General features: G+C 38.1%; 1 protein-coding gene across 5 annotated transcripts in view; it reads left to right on the top strand.

Moving 5' to 3' along the window:
- The window catches only part of BBS9 (Bardet-Biedl syndrome 9), a 432,087-nt gene that overhangs the window by 8,933 nt on the left and 400,105 nt on the right, over positions 1-23,049 (top strand). For all 5 annotated transcript variants that reach the window (XM_049714453.1, XM_049714454.1, XM_049714452.1 and 2 more), the window contains 3 exons: positions 5,742-5,892; positions 8,815-8,879; positions 14,562-14,675. In XM_049714453.1, coding sequence (XP_049570410.1) covers positions 5,742-5,892; positions 8,815-8,879; positions 14,562-14,675 — 330 coding nt within the window. The remainder of the gene's footprint in view (positions 1-5,741; positions 5,893-8,814; positions 8,880-14,561; positions 14,676-23,049) is intronic.

Raw genomic sequence — 23,049 nt, 5'->3', positions numbered from 1 at the left:
AAAGCTCAACTTGGTTGGAAACTATACTTACTGATTATCTGAATAACATAGTGTTCCCTCATCATTTCTATTAGAGCTCCTCACTGGGGTGCCACCAGTGGGTTACCAATATGCTGAGATGTTTCATCCCCCCTATTTACATCCAGCTGTGAGCAGCTTCCTCTGTTTTCCCAAGCATGCTATACAAAAATCATTCTGTGTGTGTGTGTGTTCCACATAGAAAAAAACCACTGATCATTATTTCTCAAAGCCTAGACCACCTACATCATGGGGTGATTATTATATATGAAGATTTTCTATCCCAGATGTACAAGATCTTCTAAGATCATATTCTCTGGGGGGTAGATGGATTGGACGGGGGCTTAGGTATCTGCATTTTGACAAGCTGCAAAGTTGAATGGTGGCACACTAAAGTTTAAGAATTATTACTGTTGATCTTATGGAGTGCAAGTTTAGTGAGAGCAGCTTCGGACATACTCTGTTTGAAACAGAAGTGTCTGGTAGGCAGAATCGAGGTAGAGATTTGGGAGTGAGCAGTACGCTGGTTGTATTTGAAGCCCTGGGAATGGGTGCAAATACACTGAGAGAGAAGATGGAACAAGAGGGAAGGAACCTTAGGACCATAACCTGGAGAATATGAGCATTAAGGGAGGAGCTTTGGGACAGGTAGTCAGTAATAGATTCTGAGAAGGGCAGGCAGAGAGGCAGGAGAACCAGTTGGGCTGATACCTGGGAGGCAAGATTTAGTGACGTGAAGACTGATTTTTAAATTTCCATATTGTTTTGCAGCAAGTGGTTTGTTAGTATCCTTGGTGAGGGTGGATGAATGGACACAATGGTAACAAAATCTAGATTTGCAGAGAGTGAAGGAGTTAGAGGTGGGGAAAACTGAGTGTTTATGGCCCTTTAAAGGAAGAGCTGTGAAGGGAAGAAGGGAGAATGATGACTGGGGACAGTGTAGGGTAAAAAGAAATGGGAAAAATTCAGTGTGTAGCATAGAGGATATAATTGATAAAGCAGGGATCCAGAGAAGACAGTTGGAGGTGGGATCAAGTACGCAGATGGAAGGGTTAACTTTAAACAGGTTTGAGAATTTTTTTCACTGTGATAGAAGGTAAGAAGGTAAGAATGGACATAGATGAAGAGAAGTTTGCAGGTCAGTTTGGGAAGTTGAGACAATAATGCCAGTTGATCCCTCCTTTCTCTGAAGTGATCCGAGAGCGAAAGGATAGTATTAGGCATCTTGAAATTGCTTTAGGTGAAGCTTACTTGATTCATAGAAGAAGGATTCCTCATTAATCTTGAAAGAATCTGAATGGTTCAGCTTAGATTACATGCTAACATATAACCTGGAGGGAGTGTTTATTACAAGAATCGGAGTTAAAAACACATTATATAAGGCAGACTAGAAAATAGTTCTTATATTTATCTTTTAGCTTCTCAGCATTTATACCTTACATGGGGCAACTCTCCCTTGTACAACTGAACATACACATATTCTTACCCATCTGCCACGGGAGATAAGTGCATGCACCTGCTGCTTCAGAGGCTCCTTCAGGGAGCTCTGGCTCTTCAAATCTAGGATCTCTGGGTGTTACACCTTTCGTTTGTCATTCGGTCATGATCATGTTCCAATATTCTGCTTCCTCTAGAATAATTGGTACATGCAATCCGTGTTCACAACCTAATATATAATAGTTGAGGAAAAAAAGAAGAGAATGAAAAACTCAAAAGTTAAGATGAAGGAGCAGGAAAAATTGTATGGCAACTTGAAGAAGTCATGTTGGGAGCTACATCCTTTTGTTTTGCAACTGGTCACCTGGCTATGGTCTAGGCCTCTTCATTCCTGGGGGATCTAGAACACTGATGCTTGCCTAAAGAGGATTATAGTAATTCCATTTACTACTGATCCAGACAGTACAGGAAGGGCCCATGGGGATCCCTGGGTTTCACTCATATTTCTTTCAGCCCCATTCAGCCTTTATGAGATGGTGAGGTAGTCCTGGTTCCTGCAGATTGGATTGTGGGCGTACATGTAAAGGTATACTCCTGCTCCTGTCAGGTGAAAGCCAATCATTTCTGTTGGTCTCTGTGCGTTGGAAAGGAGAAAATGCATTACTAAGCTTTAGAACTGTACTCAAGCAGATGGGATGTATTAGTTGGCTCCAAGAAAAAATAATTTGTGGAATAACAGAAGAATTCAGAGTTACCATTTAAGTTATACTGATCAACTCTATAAGACCCATTAATTAGACTTTGATATCAGCAAATCTGGTTATTAAACAGGACTTTGATAGGAATGATCACATATTACAAAGTTAAGTGTTTTGGAATTAAATTTTGGAAACCACCCCAAATCAGGCTTAGGAGTGGTATTGATTTTGATTTTCTCCCTGTTGGAGAGATGGAGTTCCATTGGCTTCCATATAGTCCTTTCAATATAATATCCCTCACTCTGCATGTTAGAGAACCAAGTGGATACTCTACCGTTTTCTATGGAAATACATTTCCTTTAAGCTCTCAGATGCTGGGTGAGAAATCATAGGTTAGGAAGTTCATTTATCATGGGGTCTCCATAATTGGCAACAACAGTATCTTCCTGGGCTTCCAGAATTAGCAGTAATTTAGAGCCAATATTCAAGTGTTCTCATAAAGGTTGGGTATACACTTTTCCTCAGTACACTTGGATAAATGACTACTGGTCCAATAGGGAAGAATCTGAGGAAACTTCATATTAGGCATGGGTGGTGTTACAGCAGTCTATACATAACCTTGTCTTTGTTCAAGTGACTCAGTCTATAAATTGACTTAAGTATGGGGATCAGTGCTATGCCATGACTGTCTAATATGGTGGCTTGAGTTAGTCCTCTTTTCCATAGACCTGGATTACTTTTGATTTTAGACTTCAGAAAAGGCCTTAATTTGATAAACACACTAGAGTACATTGTTACAATTAAATACTACTCAATAATAAAAAGAAATGAATCACTGGGATAAAGGGCCTTAATGCGTTGCCTGTTTGTTCCATCCCTGGGGATCCCATATTAATTAATTATAGCTTGTAATCTGTGATAGTTAGACTGTTACCTGAGATCTGGTTACTATAATAGTCCTGCTGTCTATTTTAATAATCATACATACACATTTTAATTCTAGGGGTTAAATTGTCACCACGTGGACTTGGCCATCCTGGTTTCCTCTTACCCCTGAGGATAGGGCTTTGTTGAAGTTGAGTCCCATTCCTTCTGATCAATGTCTTTACTTTTATGCAAGAAACCTGGAGAGACTGTGAACTCGTTTGTCACTGCAATTGAAAACCTATAGAGTTAATCCCTGAACTAGATTCTTAGGGGTTAAGCCCCCTGCTAAAAGAGGTAAGAAATTCTGCAGGCTCCCAAAGACCCTGAGTTTTATTCTTTACCCTGAGATGAGAATTTTGAGATTTAAACCTATCATTCTCTTACTTTAAATTATCCAGTGCCCTTAGAAAAAGCCATCTTGTGTATGGTTTGGCATTCCTCCTTCCTGTTCATTTGGCAGCAGCTGTTCAGTTCACTAGAGTGTCCCCTGCAATGGGCACAGTGTTCCAGATGCTTGGAGGTGTTAACTTGTTTAACTGTTCTGTCACTGTGTACAATGCTACGTAAACCCACCTAGAATATGAACAGGAGTTTTAATGCTTTGTGCCCCAACTTAGCTCAACAACCAATTTCCAAATATCCCTGCAGGAATTGGTGTCTGTAGTTTATTCACTGGTGCTAATCTGTATATCAATTAACATCTTATTTTATTTTTTTGCCACAAAGTGACAGGAAACAATTATGGTAAATGCAAATAAAAGAGAGATTGGAATGAGAGTGACATAGCTTTCCTGAATGCAGGAAGAGTTCATTTGGCCAAGCCTTAGTCAGAGATAGGAACCAATATGTTTCCAGAGACCTTGTAGACCTCTGAGGCTGCCATTGGATCACCTAGCACCAGATTCATTTCTTTTTTTTAATTGAAGTATAGTTGATTTACAATGTTGTGTTAATTTCTGCTGTACAGCAAAGTGATTCAGCTATATATATATGTATATATATGTGTGTATATATGTGTATGTATGTGTGTATATATATATATATATATACATTCTTTTTCATATTCTTTTCCATTATGGTTTATCACAGGGTATTGAATACTGTTCCCTGTGCTATAGAGTAGGACCTTGTTGTTTATCCATTCTATATATAATAGTTTGCATCTGCTAGTCCTAAACTCCCAATTCACCCCTCCCCCATTCCTCCTCCCCCTTGGCAACCACAAGTCTGTTTGTTTTGTAAATAAGTTCATTTGTGTCATATTTTATATTCCACATATCAGTGATATCATATGGTATTTGTCTTCACTTAGTATGATAATCTCTAGGTCCATCCATGTTGCTGCAGATGGCATTAATTCATTCTTTTTTACGGCTAAGTAGTAGTCCATTGTATATATGTACCACATCTTCTTTATCCATTCATCTGTTGATGAACATTTAGGTTGTTTCCATGTCTTGGGTATTTTGAATAGTAGCACCAGATTCTTAATGACATGTGTGTCTCTATTCAGGATTGAAATTCCTAGGATAGTACCTCTCTCATAGGGTTATTATGAGGATTTAATGAGTTAGTATATATAAGCTACTTAGACCATTGCCTGGCACCTAATAAACTCTCAATAAATGTGTAGAACGCCTTCTTTTAAGCTGATAGAAAAGAAGTCAACGTATTCTACTAATCCAGGGATTTCAAACAACCCAAAGTATTAGTTTCCTAGGAATGCCATAACAAAGTACCACAAATTGGCTGGCATAAAACAACACATTTATTCTGTCACAGTTCTGGAGACTGGAAGTCCAAATCAAGGTGTTGGCAGGACTATGCTACCTCTGAAGCCTCTAGGATCCTTTTTGGCCTCTTTCAGTTTCTGATAGTGCCAGGCATTCTTTGGCTTGTAGATGTATCACTCCAATCTCCGCCTCCGTGGTCACATGATCATCTTCTCCTTGCTTGTCTCTATGTCTTCACATGGCATTCTCCTCTCCCCACTCCTGTCTCTGTTTTCTCTTCTTATACGGATACTAATTGAGTCCTATCACTTACCTAATTGAGTGTGACCTCATCATAACTTGATTACATCTGCAAAGACCCTGTTTCCAAATAAAGTCACAGGTACTGGGGGTTAGGACTTCAACATATATCTTTTTGGGGGACACAGTTCAACCCATAATACCTATCCTACCATTTCCTCCTTTTGTACCCAAGGCTAGAAATTGTAAATCAGAGCACTCTGTCTAATGAGGACTCAGTGTTTTTACACTGAGTTAATACGGTGTTTTCAACAGCCAAAACCAGGTGTAGAGTTGACACTCTATGGCGAAATCAGCTTACAACCTGATAATGGTCCTTTGTTAAAAGGGCATGCTTTGACTGTGTTAAATTATGGCTACGACCCCAAATCAAGGCTTAAGAAAAATGTAATATGTTAGTACATTTGAATATTGGTGATGTAAAGCTATTTTTGAAAAGCTATGTGTTATTAAGATAAGTTCACTTTAATTACATATTCTATTGGCAGATTGGTTTTTGTATATGAAGCAAAACTGGATTCTTTTAATTTTTAGATTTTTCTTTTAGACAGTGGAAATTTTATTTCTAAAAAATTTTTGTTGCTAATGTTTTTTTCTTTCTATATCTTTAAAAAAAATCTCTTTACAGATAAAGTAATTGTGGGTAGCTTTATGGGATACCTAAGGATCTTTAATCCTCATCCTGTAAAAACAGGAGATGGAGCTCAAGCTGAAGATTTGCTTCTAGAAGTGCATCTACGAGATCCAATACTGCAAGTGGAAGTAGGAAAGTTTGTTTCGTAAGTATAGCCCACCAATTCTGGTGTTTTATCTTAATACTTGGAGTATGTCAATCCCTTACTATGTCACTTTTGTGGATGCTTCAAAAAAAAAAAAGACTATCTATGAATTAAATATATTTCCTGTATATTGTCACCTAGGTGGTCCTCATGTACTGAACATTTTAAAATTTGGAAACCTGTACATTTAAGATAGAATAATTTAGGACTTTTTTATAGCAACAGACCTAAGATGCCTGATGTGTCAGAAGCTTAAAGGAAAAGAGATAAGCTTTTGAAAAATAACCAGACAAAGAAATAGAAAGTATTCACCACTTAAAGCACTAATTGTCCTTTTTTTTTTTTTTTTTTGCGGTATGTGGGCCTCTCACTGTTGTGGCCTCTCCCGTTGCGGAGCACAGGCTCTGGATGCACAGGCTCAGCAGCCATGGCTCACGGGCCTAGCCGCTCCGCGGCATGTGGGATCTTCCCGGACCGGGGCACGAACCCGTGTCCCCTGCATTGGCAGACGGACTCTCAACCACTGCGCCACCAGGGAAGCCCCCAATTGTCCAGTTTTAAACAAACTGTTTGTTTAAAAAAATTAGACATCATAGCAGTTATGTGATTTGGTGCATAACTTTGAAGCTTTGAAACAAATTACTTATTTGGGGTAGAGAGGTCCTTAGTTTCTTAAAGGAAGACAGCTCACCCCACAAAGTAAGTCTTTGGTTCAAATTACGTTATTTTTAAACCTAATTTATTTTAGAACACTGTTTATTATTTTGCATTTTGTGTAATACATCTGCTTTTTATTTACTGATGATATTGCTGATTTTATCTTATTTTCATACATGAATTTTCTTAAAATTAAGCCTGTATTTCTTAATCATTTATAAAAGTATCTATTGTGAAGTGTTATGTAGACAGAGGTGGCCTTGTTTTCCCGTACCTTCTCTTTTTGAGCGCCCTTTTGCTGTCTTAAGTCTGGGAGTGCCCTGAGCTCTGGATTTTGGCTCACTCCAGTTGCACATCGTGATTTATTGGCCCCAGGTTCCACTTGTTCAGGGCCCTGACTCCTACTAGAAAAACCTGAAAGACTGCTCCTGAGCATTAACTCTCTTCTGGTAACACGATTCATTCTGATGGGAAGCTGCTTCGTGGATGCGATAGGCCAGGACATGAGATGGGACTTTTATGCCCTGTGACAGGCTGGATCAGGATTTTATGATTGACATGGCTGGTAAATATCTACTCCATCTAAAAGCTGATGATGATTAGGTGCCCACTGTGTACCTAGCACATATTAAACATGACGGATTTATAAAGTAAGGAGACAAAAGAATTCTTGCCTCTAAAACGCATTTTTACCTTTTCATTTTTTAAAAAAGTGGAATGCTGTCACAATCATTCTACACAGTAGTGTAGCTTTCACCCATGCGATCACTTGTTGGAAGGGAGGAGGTGAACATTAATGATACTGTACTAGTATTAATTGACTAGTACTATCTCATTAATCTTATCTGTAAGATGTGATCTGCGTTTAGAGATAAGGAAACTGGCTAGAGCTCAGAGCTTTAGGTTACACAGTCAGCATTCAGGCCCAGGTCTGTCTGACTCCATTCTTTACTGTCTTTCCATGACGTCATGTCCATTTCCTGTACATGATGGAAAAATTGTTTTGAGTATTACAGGGTACATATAAAAATCTTTGAAGGCGGTCTTGATTATGTGATAGTTGTGTATATTTTCATTTTCTGGTAGTAGAGTGAGTTGGTGAGTATATATTCACTGTAACAATGTTTTGCAGGTATTATCTAATATAATTCTTGTTTTATAAATGAGAAACTCACACTCTGAAAGATTAAATGATCACAGAAATATCAAAGTGCCGAGACAAGATCTCAATCCAGGTCTTCAGACTTCAATTATAGTTCTTTCAGTTTAGAACAGAGTCTGCATCAGAGGTCGAACATCTGAGGCCTGCTTTCAGATTAGTTTTAAATTTAAAAGAATTGCCAACATTTAGGAACGAGAAATTTTCACATAAAATCCCTGCATTCTGGCTTTTCTTGAAAAAGAATGTGGAGATCTGGCCACAAGCCCAGAGCTGAGTAGTCGTTGCCTCCTTTAGTCTGGCCCTAGTCTCCAATTGATCACAGCCATTTACACCCTTTATTCACTTACATCTTCTGACTTGACCCTTGAAGACTTTGAATTTGGGATTTCTAGATTGTGCCTTGTCTCTGGAAACCACTTGATAGGGGCTGGGAGTATAGTGGTGACAGTGGCTGTTTATTTCTATTGGAGATTTAGACCAAACTGAAATATTTTCAATACCTTTAGTATAATTTAAGACCTCCATGTGATATATGCCTTTTGCCATTCTGTAGTGCTTTATACTTTACAAGGTGCTTTCACATGATTTTTATTTCATTTAATTTAAACCTCTTATTTTCCAAAAGGGGAAATAGGCTTAGAGAGTGTAAGTGACTTGCTCAAGCCAGGACCAGAGCATGGGTCTCCCCCTCCACACACACCCTGTGGCTTGCGGGATCTTAGTTCCCTAACCAGGGATCGTACCCACACCCACTGCAATGGAAACACGAAGTCTTAACCACTGAACTGCCAGGGAAGTCCCACGTGGATCTCCTTATTGTGGGAGAGCACTCCTGAAGACGCCTCCGACATGACTTTTGCTGGGAGACTCCCTTGGCTTCAGTGTGAAGGCAGCTCCTTGAGGCAGAGTCCTTGGGCCTCTGATATTGCCAAACTGGTTGCTTGTTGTTCAATTTATTTTTTAGCTTTGAATGTTATCTAGTGAATTATTTAGTTCACTCATGATAGGTTATGGTTAAAATCTCGTTTTAAAATCATTTTGTCATTTTTTGGGTTACATCTGAAGCTAGTATTTAAACTTTTAAAACTTTCCCTGTTTTTCAGAGGTACTGAAATGCTTCATTTGGCTGTGTTGCATTCTAGAAAACTGTGTGTCTACTCTGTCTCAGGTAAGAAACATTTTTTTCTAATGTAGAATTTGTACTAAAATCTGGACTTCTTAATATTATGTAAGAATAGTTAATATTGACTCAGTTGAAGGTTTTCTTATCTTGGTTAGCATTTTCCCATTGTTCATTTATTCTTTCAGGTGCAAAGGCTATTACATTTTCTTGGTCTGCTATTTCCATGCATACTTAAATTTCTATCACTGTAGAGGGTCCCTTGGAATCTCCTTCCTCTGAGGAATTGTGTGCAGGATTGCCTATGACTAATAGAGGCCAATTCTGGGTACTTAGGACACTTGAGTCTTAAGAAATGTTCAACAGCAACAGCAAAATTCATTACATGCTGAGTCATGGTGGTTTAAAGTACATTTTCTTTGGTGAACCTCAAGTATTTCCCTTTACAGTTCCAATTTCTTGGCTTTTGGCTGTCTTTATTCAACCAGACCTTAAGGCATTTATTTGAGACTTAATTAGGTTTCATTCCCTGACATGGTACTGTGGGTACAAGTATGAAAGTTAATTGCGTTTTGGTTTCAGCATTTTGGCCCTTATTAAATATGAAAAGGTAACTTACAAATTTTGTTTCAGTTATTAGATAAATTTTAGTCCAAGTTGACAGTTATTTTTATGAAGTGCAATATGGGGGAATCTTTTAACGGATACAATAAAGCTGAGTGTCTGTGGACCTACTGCTTATACAAAAGATACTCTCGGAATTTGCTGTAAATATTAGCTTCTAGGATTTGGATTTCTCACACTCATTTTCTTGATTTGGGCTTTCTTTGTATTTTGCTTTCAATTTGAGTCATGATTCATATTTACTGTCACTGAGCTGGATTTTTTTTTTTAAATAAATTTATTTATTTTATTTGTGGCTGCTTTGGTCTTCGTTGCTGTGTGTGGGCTTTCTCCAGTTGTGGTGAACGGGGTCTGCTCTTTGTTGCGGTGCGTGGATTCCCATTGTGGTGGCTTCTCTTGTTGCGGAGCACAGGCTCTATGCAGGGGCTTCAGTAGTTGTGGTGCGTGGGCTCAGTAGTTGTGGCTTGCGGGCTCTAGCACACAGGCTCAGTAGTTGTGGTGCACGAGCTTAGTTGCTCTGCAGCATGTGGGATCCTCCCCGACCAGGGCTCGAACCCGTGTCCCCTGCATTGGGAGGCGGATTCCCATCCACTGCACCACCAGGGAAGTTCCAGAGCTGGATATTCTTAGGCCATCTCTTTTTGGGGCAAAGATCTATTAGATTTTGAAGGCAGCCTTGATATATGGTGTGTGGTAGGCATACTTGTTGAATGAATGAAAGAACTTATTTCTAGGTAATGCTGAGGCAATTGGTAGTGGCTATTTATTACTCTCTGTATGTTATTTTCTTCTTTCTTCTTTCCCTTCTCTGTTACCACTATCATTTTCTTTTCCATTTCCATTCTATTTATATCAGAGGCCTGGTAAAGTACCTCTTACTGTCATTGCTAAATACTCTTATTGGTTTCGTGGTAAAAGATGTTGTTCCTCCTAGTGGTAGGGCAGATATTTAGTGTTCCAGAGTAAATGGAGAAGGTATGATATAGGCTACTTTATTGCAGGCATCTAGTTGTTCCTCTGTTTTCCATCATAAGCCTGTTGACTTCGAGTGATACTTTATTAACAGGTATGGAGGAGGAGAACTTGCCCACAGTAACTCTTGAATACTGCTTGGGGTACTGGTCCCTTCTAGAGGCTCCATGGGGGCTCTAAGAGGGCAGGAGAGGGACACATCCTAAAATCTAGAAATTAGGTTAGACTCTTGGCCTTCCCTGGTCCCGTTTGAATGATGGCTCAGAAAGCCAGAAGTCTCTAGAGTTCCACTGGGTGTAGGGCATAGGCTAGGGATGAAATGTGTGTTTATCAAAAAAGGCTAGTGAAAGAAACTGGCATGTTTGGTCACAACTTGTTTATGGGACATTGGTATCGTCCTTCAACTTAGTGTTGAAAATGAAAGTTATTTGTCACAGGAATGGCGATTTTATTGCTCTTTTATTCTTTCTATTCATTTACAAGCTTTGTATTCTCTGGGGATGAGGAGTTGTCCAAACTACATTCCCTTACACTCCACCTCATTTTCCTTCTCTGTCTCTCATTTCTTCAGCTTCCTATGATATTCGTAGCCTGACAATTTGTATATTTTTCCTGGCTTGGCTTAAATTGAGAAGCAGAGAAGTTAATGTTTTTGTTCTCTTGAATATGTTTCTTGAGGTACCAGACTGAACTTTTACCTAGCTTTTACTATAACAGGGGAAGCATAAACACTTTCTAGTTTAAGTGAAACCACTGGTGTCAGCAGATGAAAAGTGTTAGCTGAACTTGACATCCTTAACCCCGACTGCCCCCTCCCCAAATGTTTTTTGTTTTCTTTTATGCGCTAATGTGCTCCTAAAAAATATTTGAGGCAAATTAGAGGAGACCTCCGGGATATAGCAAACAACTCTTAATAATCAGAGGCTAGTGTGCTGACGTTTTTTTTTTGGGTGGGGGGTGATATGTCATTAAATGCAGGCTTAATATAGAGAAACAGCAGGGTCTTGCTGACCTGAACTTAGCCCATCTTATCATACTCTGGTAAAGGAAAAGCATCACATGGCATCTCAGATTCCTTCCTGATGGGCCTCAGTTTCTGAGTAAATGGTTACAGATGTGTGAGCTTAAGCCATACTGATTATGTTCTTTTAAATATTCTTTTCCAAAAATTTTGTACTTACTAAGCATTTGACATATTTATAGAATTTTAATATTTGCCGTGAGAGGGCAAAAAGATGTCTCTTTACTTTTGACAGGGTTATATAATCTAATTTGGTTATTTAATACAATGAACCTTTTAACTTACTCTGTAATGGATTTATTTCATTTAACATCATTAGATTTCTCAGCAGTTATGTAAAATTACACCAAAACCTGTTTTCAAGGTGACCTTTGATTGTCCAGAGAATTATTTTGTTTAAATTACATCTTGTTTAAATAAGACCATCAGCATAAATGTTCTAATATCATTTACTTTCTAATTGATGAAACTTTATATTAATTTTAGCTATATGTAGACTATTATTATAGATATACATTTACTGTATTCAGTCTGTATATTCAAGGACAAAACCTTTGTAAGTAATTTTAATCTTATGTCATCAATGCTTCTGTAGAAAACAAGTGATCAGAATTTTTAGATTTTCAGGTACTACCTTTATTCCAAGTTAGTATTGAAGGAAGATAAATTGTCTTTTGTTCTCCATGGGTGCACTATTACATTTTAAAGTGCTATCACCTGAAATTTAAAAACTTACCAATGCATTTGCAGCTTTTTCAAGACATAAATTCTAATGTCATTTCATGGAAGTATGTTTAAATATTGACTGCTGACCCTGTGTTCACTGACCTTTTGGCTAGCAGGCATGCGTAAGTGCATTCCTTACTCGGAGGGGTTCATCTGGTTTTAGGTGCAGAATGAAATTTGGAATTTCAGTAGGGACAAACCAAAAGTTTCTTGGATCTTTTTTTTTTTCTGGTTTCTTAGAGGCTAGAACTGTCCTTAGGTCAATGTTGTGAGTTATGTTTTTAGAGTTTTTGTTTTTTGCTTTTGCCCGTGTGGCTGGTATGGTTGTGATTACCACCAGTTTCTCTGGACCTTACTGATTTTACTACCATTTAGGTTCCAGAAAGCTTTCATCTCCTATCAGGGTTAGCTGGCAAATTTGAGTCTTTCTCTGTTTTTTTACTCTATTGGTATGTTAGTATTTTGGTTGTTAGCATTTTCAGGGGCATAGATCTGAGTAGAAGTGGTTGTCCTCCAAGAAATCCTTGCCTCTTAGTTTTTCTCTTTCAACCCTCCACCTTCCAAATGAGGAAGAGAAAGCCAGGGAGAGAAAGGTGGAGGTGAAAATAACATATATATATTATACTGAAGTATAGTTTATTTACAATGTTGTGTTAATTTCTGCTGTACAGCAAAGTGATTCAGTTATCCATATTTATATATATACACACACATTCTTTTTTATATTCTTTTCCATTATGGTTTATCACAGGATATTGAATATAGTTCCCTGTGCTATGCAGTAGGACCTTGTTGTTTATCCATTCTATATATAATAGATTGCATCTGCTAACCCCAAACTCCCAATTCATCCCTCCCCAGGAAATAACATATTTTTGATGCTGCTTTTTTTTTTTTTTTAATTTTGGAAATTGTCATTGGCTTACTAGGTTCCCTGAAAGTTGTTAAATGATGGACAACCAGGTACCAGTATATATAGTGATGGCTCTGAAGACCTAGTTTGAGTACTGTGTCCTTTATCAGCTATGTGATTTTGGGGGAAATTTATTGAATTTTTTTAAAATTTAAGGTGCCTCAGTTGTAAAGTGGAAGTAGAAATACTTCTGTTCTTACAACCTCTGTGTACATTGGTGAATCCTTCTGGACAAAAAACAAACAAATAAATGCACATGTATAAATATGTATATACATACATACATACAAACATATATTTAGATTTTTTAAAAATAAATTTATTTATTTATTATTATTATTTTTATTTTTGGCTGTTTTGGGACTTTGTTACTGCTTGCAGGCTTTCTTCAGTAGTTGTGGCACATGGGCTCAGTGGTTGTGGCTTGTGGGCTCTAGAGCACAGGCTCAGTAGTTGTGGCACACGGGCTTCGTTGTTCCACGGCATGTGGGATCTTCCCAGGCCAGGGCTCGAACCTGTGTCCCTTGCCTTGGCAGGCAGATTCTTAACCACTGTGCCACCAGGGAAGCCCCTATATTTAGATTGTTTTAATCATCTAATATTATGCAGTTTGGGACTATTTCATTTGCTTTGTGATATTTTAAGTTTTTCTTTTAACTTTTGCATTTTTGAATAAATGACAAAGATGCTTCTTAATGGAAAATGTTACATTTGGAATCATTTTTCTTTCTAACACCTCTTTTAATCATAATGTTCTTGCCTGATCACTAGGATATAGCTCTAACTGTATATACTCTAGAAAGCCTAACAACTAGAGAGTAAAATGCGGATAAAGAATCTTTTCTCATTTGGAATGAACTACAAAGTGATTGTAGCACATATGATCTATTAAATGCAGGGAAAGTATTTTTCTTTGTTTTGAAGGAGATTCTTCTTGGCAGACTTCAAAGAAAACATATTGTCCTATTTACTTGCTGAGAGAAGCTTTAGATCTCTCTACTAAATTAGAACATAATGTATTAGGGGCTTGAATATTTTGAGAGTTGGGACAGAAAATTGAATTGCTTGAAAGTGTGGGGAATTTTTTTCTTAGACACTTTGATTCATGTCTTTGGTCTATCATTGTTATAAATGCAGGGAACTTAACCTCATTTATTTCAGAACTGAAATTGGAGGATTTTGTTGTTATTTAAATAATTACACTTTACTTAGACATAATGGACATAGATAACAATGTCACCCAGGGTAGTATTTCATCTATTGGTATAATCTAGCTGAGACTTAAATTGTTTTAACTGTGCTGGCATTCTGTGTCATCAGTATGCTAATTGTTCATAATACATATGTTTTAGTGCTTTGCCATTTTAAATTTCACTGAAATTGAATTACTTGGAATTGGTAAGAGGATGAGAAGATATTAATATTTTTTAATGTAAACAAATACAAAGCAGTCTTTTTATTTATTTCTTTTTAGGAAGCTTGGGTAATGTGGAACATGGGACCCAATATCAGATCAAATTGATGTATGAACATAATCTTCAGAGAACAGCCTGCAATATGACTTATGGATCATTTGGTGGTGTAAAAGGTAATTTGCATTTAATCATGAGTGTGCTATTGTAAGGACCAGAATATTTGGCCATATAAAAATGGAGAATTATATGGTATGAATCTTAGAGAGAGTTAAACATATTTTATTGAAACCTTTATATTCAAATACTTGGGCAAAGTAATAAAAAAAGAAAACTTTAAACATTGAATGAGTTTGATTTTCATATAACCAGCACTTTTATGTGGTCTACAGAGACATTTCTAAAACTGTTTTTTCTTTCCATTTTGTCTTTTATACATGAGCTGGCTGAAATTGAGCTTTTCTTTGGTGGAACTGTATGCCTGCCTCTCTCAGTGGAAGAAGGGGTTGATCTCTTCATTGATGGGGGTCCCGGCTCTACTTAGGCAAGGTATAGGCAGGGTGAAGCTGTAGACCCGTCTCCACCTAATCCACCTCCAGGGCCACTGTACAGGGTTGTGCGAATTGTTTCTAAACCAGGGCACCTGGACCAGGGGCATGTGGAGACTGAAGTGCAGACCTGATCCTGCTCATCAAGCCATGTGCTCTGGCCTGGAATAAACATCCCCAGAGGAAGGGTGCCTTTCCTAAATTTCACAAAGGCATTACCTTTACGAAGTACTGGCCCGGTGAGGCTGGGTTTCTCCCACCCTGGTGGTATCTCTTTCTAATTAGCACAAGGTCTACCACCCTAGTTCCAGAGCTTCTGAGTTACCAGGGCTTGGTGCTTGCTTGTGTTTACTGTTGCTTGTGGTGTGAGAGAATAATTTACAATCCAACTCCTCTCGCTTCACTGTGACAGGACGATAGAGGAGCTGCTGGTGTTGAAATGAGGATAGGAAGCCAGGTGTCGACACCTGTGTGATTGTGTGTGTGTGTGTGGCACCTGATGAACAAGTAACTAGGGATTTTATAATATAGCTCTCTTTGGGCTCAAGTTTTTATGAGTTTATTGTTTAACTGTTGTGTTAATAAAAAGTAGGCTACCTATGTTAGATTTTGCTTTAGTGACACAAAAAATGTATTTTGGAAGCATCCTTCATTCATGTGAACTCACTCTTTTCGTATATAGAGGTAAAGGCAAGAATATTTTGGGTGGTAATGTACAAATAAATGTTTTGTGTAATTAAAGTGATATGAGACAAAACACTTGGCTGGATTGCAGTATTGCTTACCTTGAGTAACAGGAATGTTTGGATTATTTGAAGAATATGGGAGATGTCTAGAGTTAGATGAAGAGAGGAGAGAAAAAGCTAAAATTTGATGAGAGGCTAACTTCTGTGAGGTGTCCCCTCCCAACTTCAGCTGTTAGAACTGATTTCCACTGTTCTTTAAAAAAATGTCTGATATGATCGGGGGACCTAGGTTTCCCCTGTTTAATTAACTGTTTTCAATGTTCTTTCCCCTACTAAATCCCCAAAAGAAAAATGGCTAAATTCTATACATCTGGAGTAAAAAATGTTATTATATGAGGAAAAAGTGCTTTGGCTAAATGAAAGTAAGTTTTTATTTTTTGGTACCATCAAGACATTTATTTATTTTAAAATTTATTTATTTTTTATTTTATTTATTTTTGGCTGTGTTGGGTCTTTGTTGCTGTGCGCAGGCTTTCTCTTGTTGCGGCGAGCGGGGGCCACTCTTTGCGGCGGTATGCAGGCTTTTCATTGCAGTGGCCTCTCCTGCTGTGGAGCACGGGCTCTAGGCATGCGGGCTTCAGCAGTTGTGGCTCGCGGGCTCAGTAGCTGTGGCGCACGGGCTTTGTTGCTCCGAGGCATGTGGGATCTTCCTGGACCAGGGCTCGATCCTCTGTCCCCTGCATTAGCAGGCAGATTCCCAACCACTGTGCCACCAGGGAAGCCCTATTTTTAACAAGACAATTCGTTAGATCACATGTCAAATGTTATCTTACATTGATTGCACTGTACTTTTAGTTTTATTACCAGATCAAGTTAACCCAATTAAAATAAAGTTTTAAATAAATTAAATAAAAAAGAAATTCCTTGCTTTTGTGTGATATTTTTGCTATATTCAGTAATGGACTTTCAAAGTAACTAGAGTTGCTACTAGTTTTGAAAAGAATAGGTAACTTTGTACTTGTATATCTTCTCTTAGTTCCTACATTATGCCTTACATTTAAAAAGTACCTTTTGAAAAAGCAAGAGGCTATTATAACGTATCTTACTTTCCTATGGTTAAGCACGATATTTCCCAATTTGAAACAGAGAGATAGCAGAAGCAATTATTCTGTTTCATGGGTTTGAGACACTTGCATAATATCACTGAGGTATCTAAAAGGAAACATGAAAAAGTAATGGGGTGGTAAGGTAGTAAAAATTAGCCTTTTTGGGGGATTGGCACGGGGAATGGGGAGTTACTGCTAATGGTTACAAGGTTTCTTTTTGGGATGATGAAAATGAACTCAAATTAGATTATGGTGATAGTTGCACAGCTCTATAAATACACTGAAAACTACTGAGTTGTATACTTTTAAGGGGTGGTAAGTAAATTATATCTTAATTGTAATACTGTTAAAAATTATCCATGGGATAAAACTTGCTGCTAGAGAGGTGATAGTGCAGTCTGTACATCCTAGATGGCTTGTGGCCATGTAAAATTTTACAGTACTCTTATAAAGCAGGTTGGCTGTTAAGAACTGTGAAAATGTTCCTGAATGCTGATATGTGGTTTACGGGAATGTATATAAGGAAGTGATCCAAAATGTGAAAAAGTCATATCAAATTGCCATATATTTAATTATTTCCTTTCTCTTTGTCCTCCCTTCCTTCCTTTTGTATATACATGTATTTATTTGCAATATAGAAAAATTAGAAGTGATCTAAATGAGTAACAGAGGAGAATGATTAAGTAAGTTTTGATGCATAGATTCAGTGGGTTATTATGAAGCTGTTGAGATTGTTTGGTTTACTGAAATGAACGTCTTTGAATATAAATCTTTGCCCATGTTTCTTATTATTTTCCTAGGATAGAATGTAGAAGTGGAGTTATTGAGTCAGAAGGGTACAAAATACTTTTTTCTCAAAAAAGCACTCCTGCAAACTATATAAATATATTGTAAAAAGTACAGAACTTAGGGAAAAGAAAGTAGAAGCTACCCCAAGAAATGCACATTTCAAAAGAAAGCCTATTTTCTAAACCTGATGCTGCTACTGTGTGTCTGATGTGCACCTTTACAGGAGAGAGAGCGGGTCAGTCTTTTAATCTGAAAACTTCCCTAGGCTTGATCACTTGATCTGAGTTTTTTTTTTTTAATCTGAGTTTAAAAAAGGAAATTGAAAAATTTTTGTCTTCTACCTTCCTCTGTATTTAAGATGTCTTCTTGTGGAATTATTAAGTTGGGTAATCGTGTCAGTAGTCCTCAAGAAAGGAATTAAGCAAAAAGAAAACCTAGCAGCATTTTAAACAAATGTGTTTAAAGTACTGATAGGCAGAGGGAGTTTATTTGGTATGTGTATCAGAATGAACTACCACTAGATGGCAGTCCTCTACAACTTTGGGCTTTAGTTGGGTCTCCCTTTGAATACAGAGGTATGGTAAAAAATCACTAACGGAGGAATTTTTATCCCAAATAATACTTTGCCTTTTACTAAAAATAAATGTAACTTCAGAAGAGCAATGGAGTGGTTCTTAAAAAATTAATTATTATAGGTAATATCTCAGAATATAATGTAAAAATGCTTTCTAGCTGTTCTTTTCAAATTTTAATTTGCATCCAAATCGTAAAGGGATCATGATAAAATTGTAGGTTCTGGCTCTGTAAGTCTGGAATTGGACCTGAGAGTTTGAATTTCTGACAGTCTCTCAACCGATGCCAAGTTGCAGAGATCTAGAGCTTTGCTGCCACCCTGCATCTACTGAGTGCTTGTTCTGTACCAGGCACTGTCCTAAGGGCTTTATAGGTTGAGTAACTTAAGATATACTTAGTAAATGGTAGAGGAGGGATTCCAACCCAGGCTCTCTGCTTCTAGAATCTTATGGCGTTAACCATACTATACTGGGCTATCTAGGCTATGAGTAAATTTGCTTTCTCCCTGATTCAGGAAAAAAACTTTCCAATCAGAAAGATGTGTACTTGGTTTGGCTAAAGATGGTGCATAACTTTGGTTCTGCACAGGTTATGGAAAACATGTTGGGTAATTTCTGGGTCAGATATTTGCTTTCTCAATTTCATTTCTTTGGTTGGTACTTTGGTTTATAAGAAAAGTACCCCCTAAAATAATCAGAGAGTTTATATGTGTGTGGAGGTAATATATTATTTGAAATTAGCAAAAGAGTAATTACTGTTTTTTTCTAACCATTTTTTGTTTGCTTGCTTGTTAAGAAAACCTTTCAAAAATACCCTTTATACATTTGCAAAAACTCAAAGGTGCATTCATTTGATGCCATAAGTTTTGGTTTTACCTCAAGCTATGTTGCAATGTCTATTAATGAGAAAGAAGTGCTAAAGAAATAGGAAATCTAGTTTTATGAACTACTTGAAGAATATTGCCTAGTAGCTTCCATTATTCAAACTACTACCTGCCATTCCAGAATTTAAGTAAAAATTCTTTCCATATTATACTTTTTAGAGGGAAATGATTGAAATGTGTGATATTAGTGGCTATATTGGGCTTATTTTTTTACAGAGGGGAGTGGAAGATGTGTTTGAAGTTTAAAATGTTTATAGTTTCTTTGATTTTATTCTAAGCCGCTTTTTTGAAGGAACATGTGACTCTGGGTTTTTGTAAATATGGTAGTTTATCTATGGTTTTTATACTATTGACAAATTAATGCTTACAAAATTTAGTGAGTGACATAAGTATGGACAATCAAATTATAGTTTGGAAATATATGAAATCAATTTTGAAAAGGTGGATTTGAATTGATTTAAAAATATGTTACTAAATTTGGTGTTATTTATTTTGTTTGGTAATTTGAATTCTACTTGTTTTTGAAAAAAAGAACAAGTGATATGTCTGCCAGATTTTCCTCTGCTTTTGTTTCATTGTGTCACTACAACTTCCAATGGTTTTTGACATGATACTTTACCTAATTAAGATAAGCTTGCCATTTCAGAATAGTATTTGGAAAAGGACATCATTAATGTTTACTGATAAAAACCCAGTGGTGGAATGAAGAAGGAACATTATTGTTTTAAGGTCAACAACTGTGTATACCTAGTTTGGTAAAATATGATACTTTATGTAGTCTATGTAATGTATCTTGCTACTATCAAGATAAATTTGAGCTAGAATTTCCTTTACTCATAATGTGACTTATAGACCCTATAGTTAGTTGCATCCTCAATTACCCAAAATTTATCCTGTAGGGCTGAGACAGGTTGATGAACCTTATAATGTATAGGAGTCTTTCAAATGTGTGACAATGACAGTGGGAAGGAATAGTTGATTTGTTGGAGATATATGGGAATTTTCAGGGACTAGAGCAAGTGTGGTAATTGCATCATCTCTCTCTCTGTGTCTGTTTGTCCGTCCATCCATTCATCCATCCATCCATCCATCCATTCATCCCTCCATCCATCCATCCATCCATCCATCCATCCATCCAATGCCCATTTACTGAGAGTCTTCTGAATGCCCAGGCACTGTACTAGTTTCTCAGAGTAGAAAGATTATAAAGTCTTTGAGGAGTCTTCGAGGACACAAGATGAAATCTTGATCTGATGAACAAAATGCCTACCATGATATTTTGTTGAAAAATTTAACTTGAATACATTTTTATTTGAAAAATTACACTGGATTATGATGGGCCAGTTTTGTTCCTTAAAACTTTTTCCCATTACATAATTTGTGCTTTTTAGTCCATGCTGAATTATTGCCATCTCTTCATAATGAATTGTGGTTTATTAAAAAAAAAGGCTTTATAATACTTCAATAGTGATTATGACCACCATCTGGTTCTTTATTCAATTTTTAACCTTGTCCAACATTTTGCTTCTTTGCTCTTATTTTTTATATTTATCTTCCATTTATTTATTCATTCTATCTATCTAGCTAGCTATCTATAATTTTACTGTGGTAAGAAAAATTAACATGAAATCTACTTTTTAAATAGATTTTTAAAAATTGAGGTATAATTGACATACAGTATATTAGCTTCACGTGTACAATAGAATGATCTGATATTTGTATCTCTTAACAGATTTAAAATCATATAACACAGTATTGTTATGTATAATCTGCTCTAATTTTTAAAATTAATTTTCTTGATCATAAATTTTTGTTTTTCATTAGAGTACATTTTGAGCTTACCTGGTAATAGACAACTCAAGACTTAAAAAAATGTTGCCATCAAAACCCAAAACTTGGGCTTCCCTGGTGGCGCAGTGGTTGAGAGTCCGCCTGCCGATGCAGGGGACACAGGTTCGTGCCCCGGTCCGGGAAGATCCCACGTGCCGCGGAGCGGCTGGGCCCGTGAGCCATGGCCGCTGAGCCTGCGCGTCCGGAGCCTGTGCTCCGCAACGGGAGAGGCCACAACAGTGAGAGGCCCGCAAACCGCAAAAAACAAAACAAAACAAAACAAAACAAAAAAAACCCCGAAAACTTCCCAATTTCTGTATAGGTCACAATTGTGCTTTTCCACTGGATGTGATTCTTTTCTCTTTCGAATCTTGCATTTGGTACAACTGAGAATTCTTTTGATTGCAGTTGACAGTTGGCTCAAGCAAGAGTATGAAATTTACTGGCTCTCATCATCTGGGCCTTCAACGTGATCAGATCTGGTTTCTCTCTTTTCGTCTCTTGCTTCCATTTCCTTGGACAGGCTATTTCCCCCTGGTTACAAGATGGCTATAGCAGCTCTAAATTTTACTTCTCAGATTCTAGTCCATGTGAAAAAGTGCCTGCTTTCCTCCCAGAAGGCTCAGCAAAGCTCTCTTTCCAAGTCAGTGGCTCTGGTTGGGCATCCCTGAACTGTTAATCTCACCAAAGTAATGTGATTACACTTGGGCTAGAGTTACTTTTGCTGAAGGTATAGTGAATTCTCCTTTTACAAATAAGATTGAGAGTGGGGAGGGGTGGATTTTCGGGGGACTATCAGTGAATAATTAACTGTGGTGAGTTTGAGGATTTCAGAGCTGGTCAAGGAAAGACTATGAGATGGCAGTAGCACACAATGAGCATCTTTTGGGTGGTGCTTTGACAGGATTTCTTGTGAGGGGAAGTCCCTTGCAGCAGGAGATCTTCCAGAGACAGTGACACAGGACCACCACCCAGAAGGGGAAGAGGGCAAGGAAACTCCCAGGGGAGGCGGAAGTTCGAGTGGGGCTTCTGTGCCTAGGTGAAGTTGCTCAGATGCAGGATTGTGAGTCTCTGTCAGGGAGCTGTGAAGGGCAGCCATGACTTGGAGCCTTTTATAGCCCCAGGATTTGTCTTATATGTGGCTAGCAGGTGTTAGGTGCAGTTTCGCAGGGTATGCAAAGAACGTACACTCTAAATGGGTAAAGATATGCTAATTTGGGCTATATTTAAAGCAGTTGGAGGTGTGGACATTTGAGTTCGGTATCTATCTGTGGGTTTTGAGTTCACTGTCAGCCTGCTGTGAGGAAGTAAACAATGTAGGGTAACGTGCCTTTCCTTTAAAATGGCAAAAAGTTTCACACATTGATTTTAAACCTATGCACATTTTATATTCTGGGAAAGCTGTCTTGAGGTGCACATAGAGTGTGTCCAATCACACCTCAGGATCTTTGGTAACATTGTCTGCTGGTGGATGGGGAGTATCCTGTATCAGTACTCTGGGACTGATGGGGAGCAAGTGTGACAGCACTTCCGACAGTCATCGATGCCTTCTGCTGATTCTCGGTTCTGTTTTTTCATCATCTGTCTTTCATATGTTATCTTCCCCTTTCTCTCTCTCCCTGCCTTTTTTTGTAGTGCGTTTGTGGAATTGCCAGGGCAATCTCTCTATCTTGCTGAAGTGTAGCCCCGTCAACTCTTTCTGGGTCAGTTTGCTTTTTTACAGTGCTGGTGAATTTTACTTGCCTTTACTCCTACCCAACCAGAGATGAGTTTGTTTTCCTTTCTTTCTTTCTTTTTTTTTTTTTTGCGGTACACGGGCCTCTCACTGCTGTGGCCTCTCCCGCTGCAGAGCACAGGCTCCGGACGCGCAGGCTCAGCGGCCATGGCTCACGGGCCCAGCCGCTCCGCGGCATGTGGGATCCTCCCGGACTGGGGCACGAACCCGTGTCCCCTGCATCGGCAGGTGGACTCTCAACCACTGCGCCACCAGGGAAGCCCTGTTTTCCTTTCTGACACACTGTTTTGAGGGCTAGATGTTGCTCAGGGAGTCTCTGTGGCTGTGGCAGCCATACTGGACCATCGGCCTCAGCCCTGTCTTTTGTGGTTTTGTTCGTCTTGGATCACTGTTTACTCCA

Source organism: Orcinus orca, chromosome 9 (assembly GCF_937001465.1).
Source record: "Orcinus orca chromosome 9, mOrcOrc1.1, whole genome shotgun sequence".
Classification (NCBI taxonomy): domain Eukaryota; kingdom Metazoa; phylum Chordata; class Mammalia; order Artiodactyla; family Delphinidae; genus Orcinus; species Orcinus orca.
This window is presented reverse-complemented; position numbering and strand designations above follow the sequence as displayed.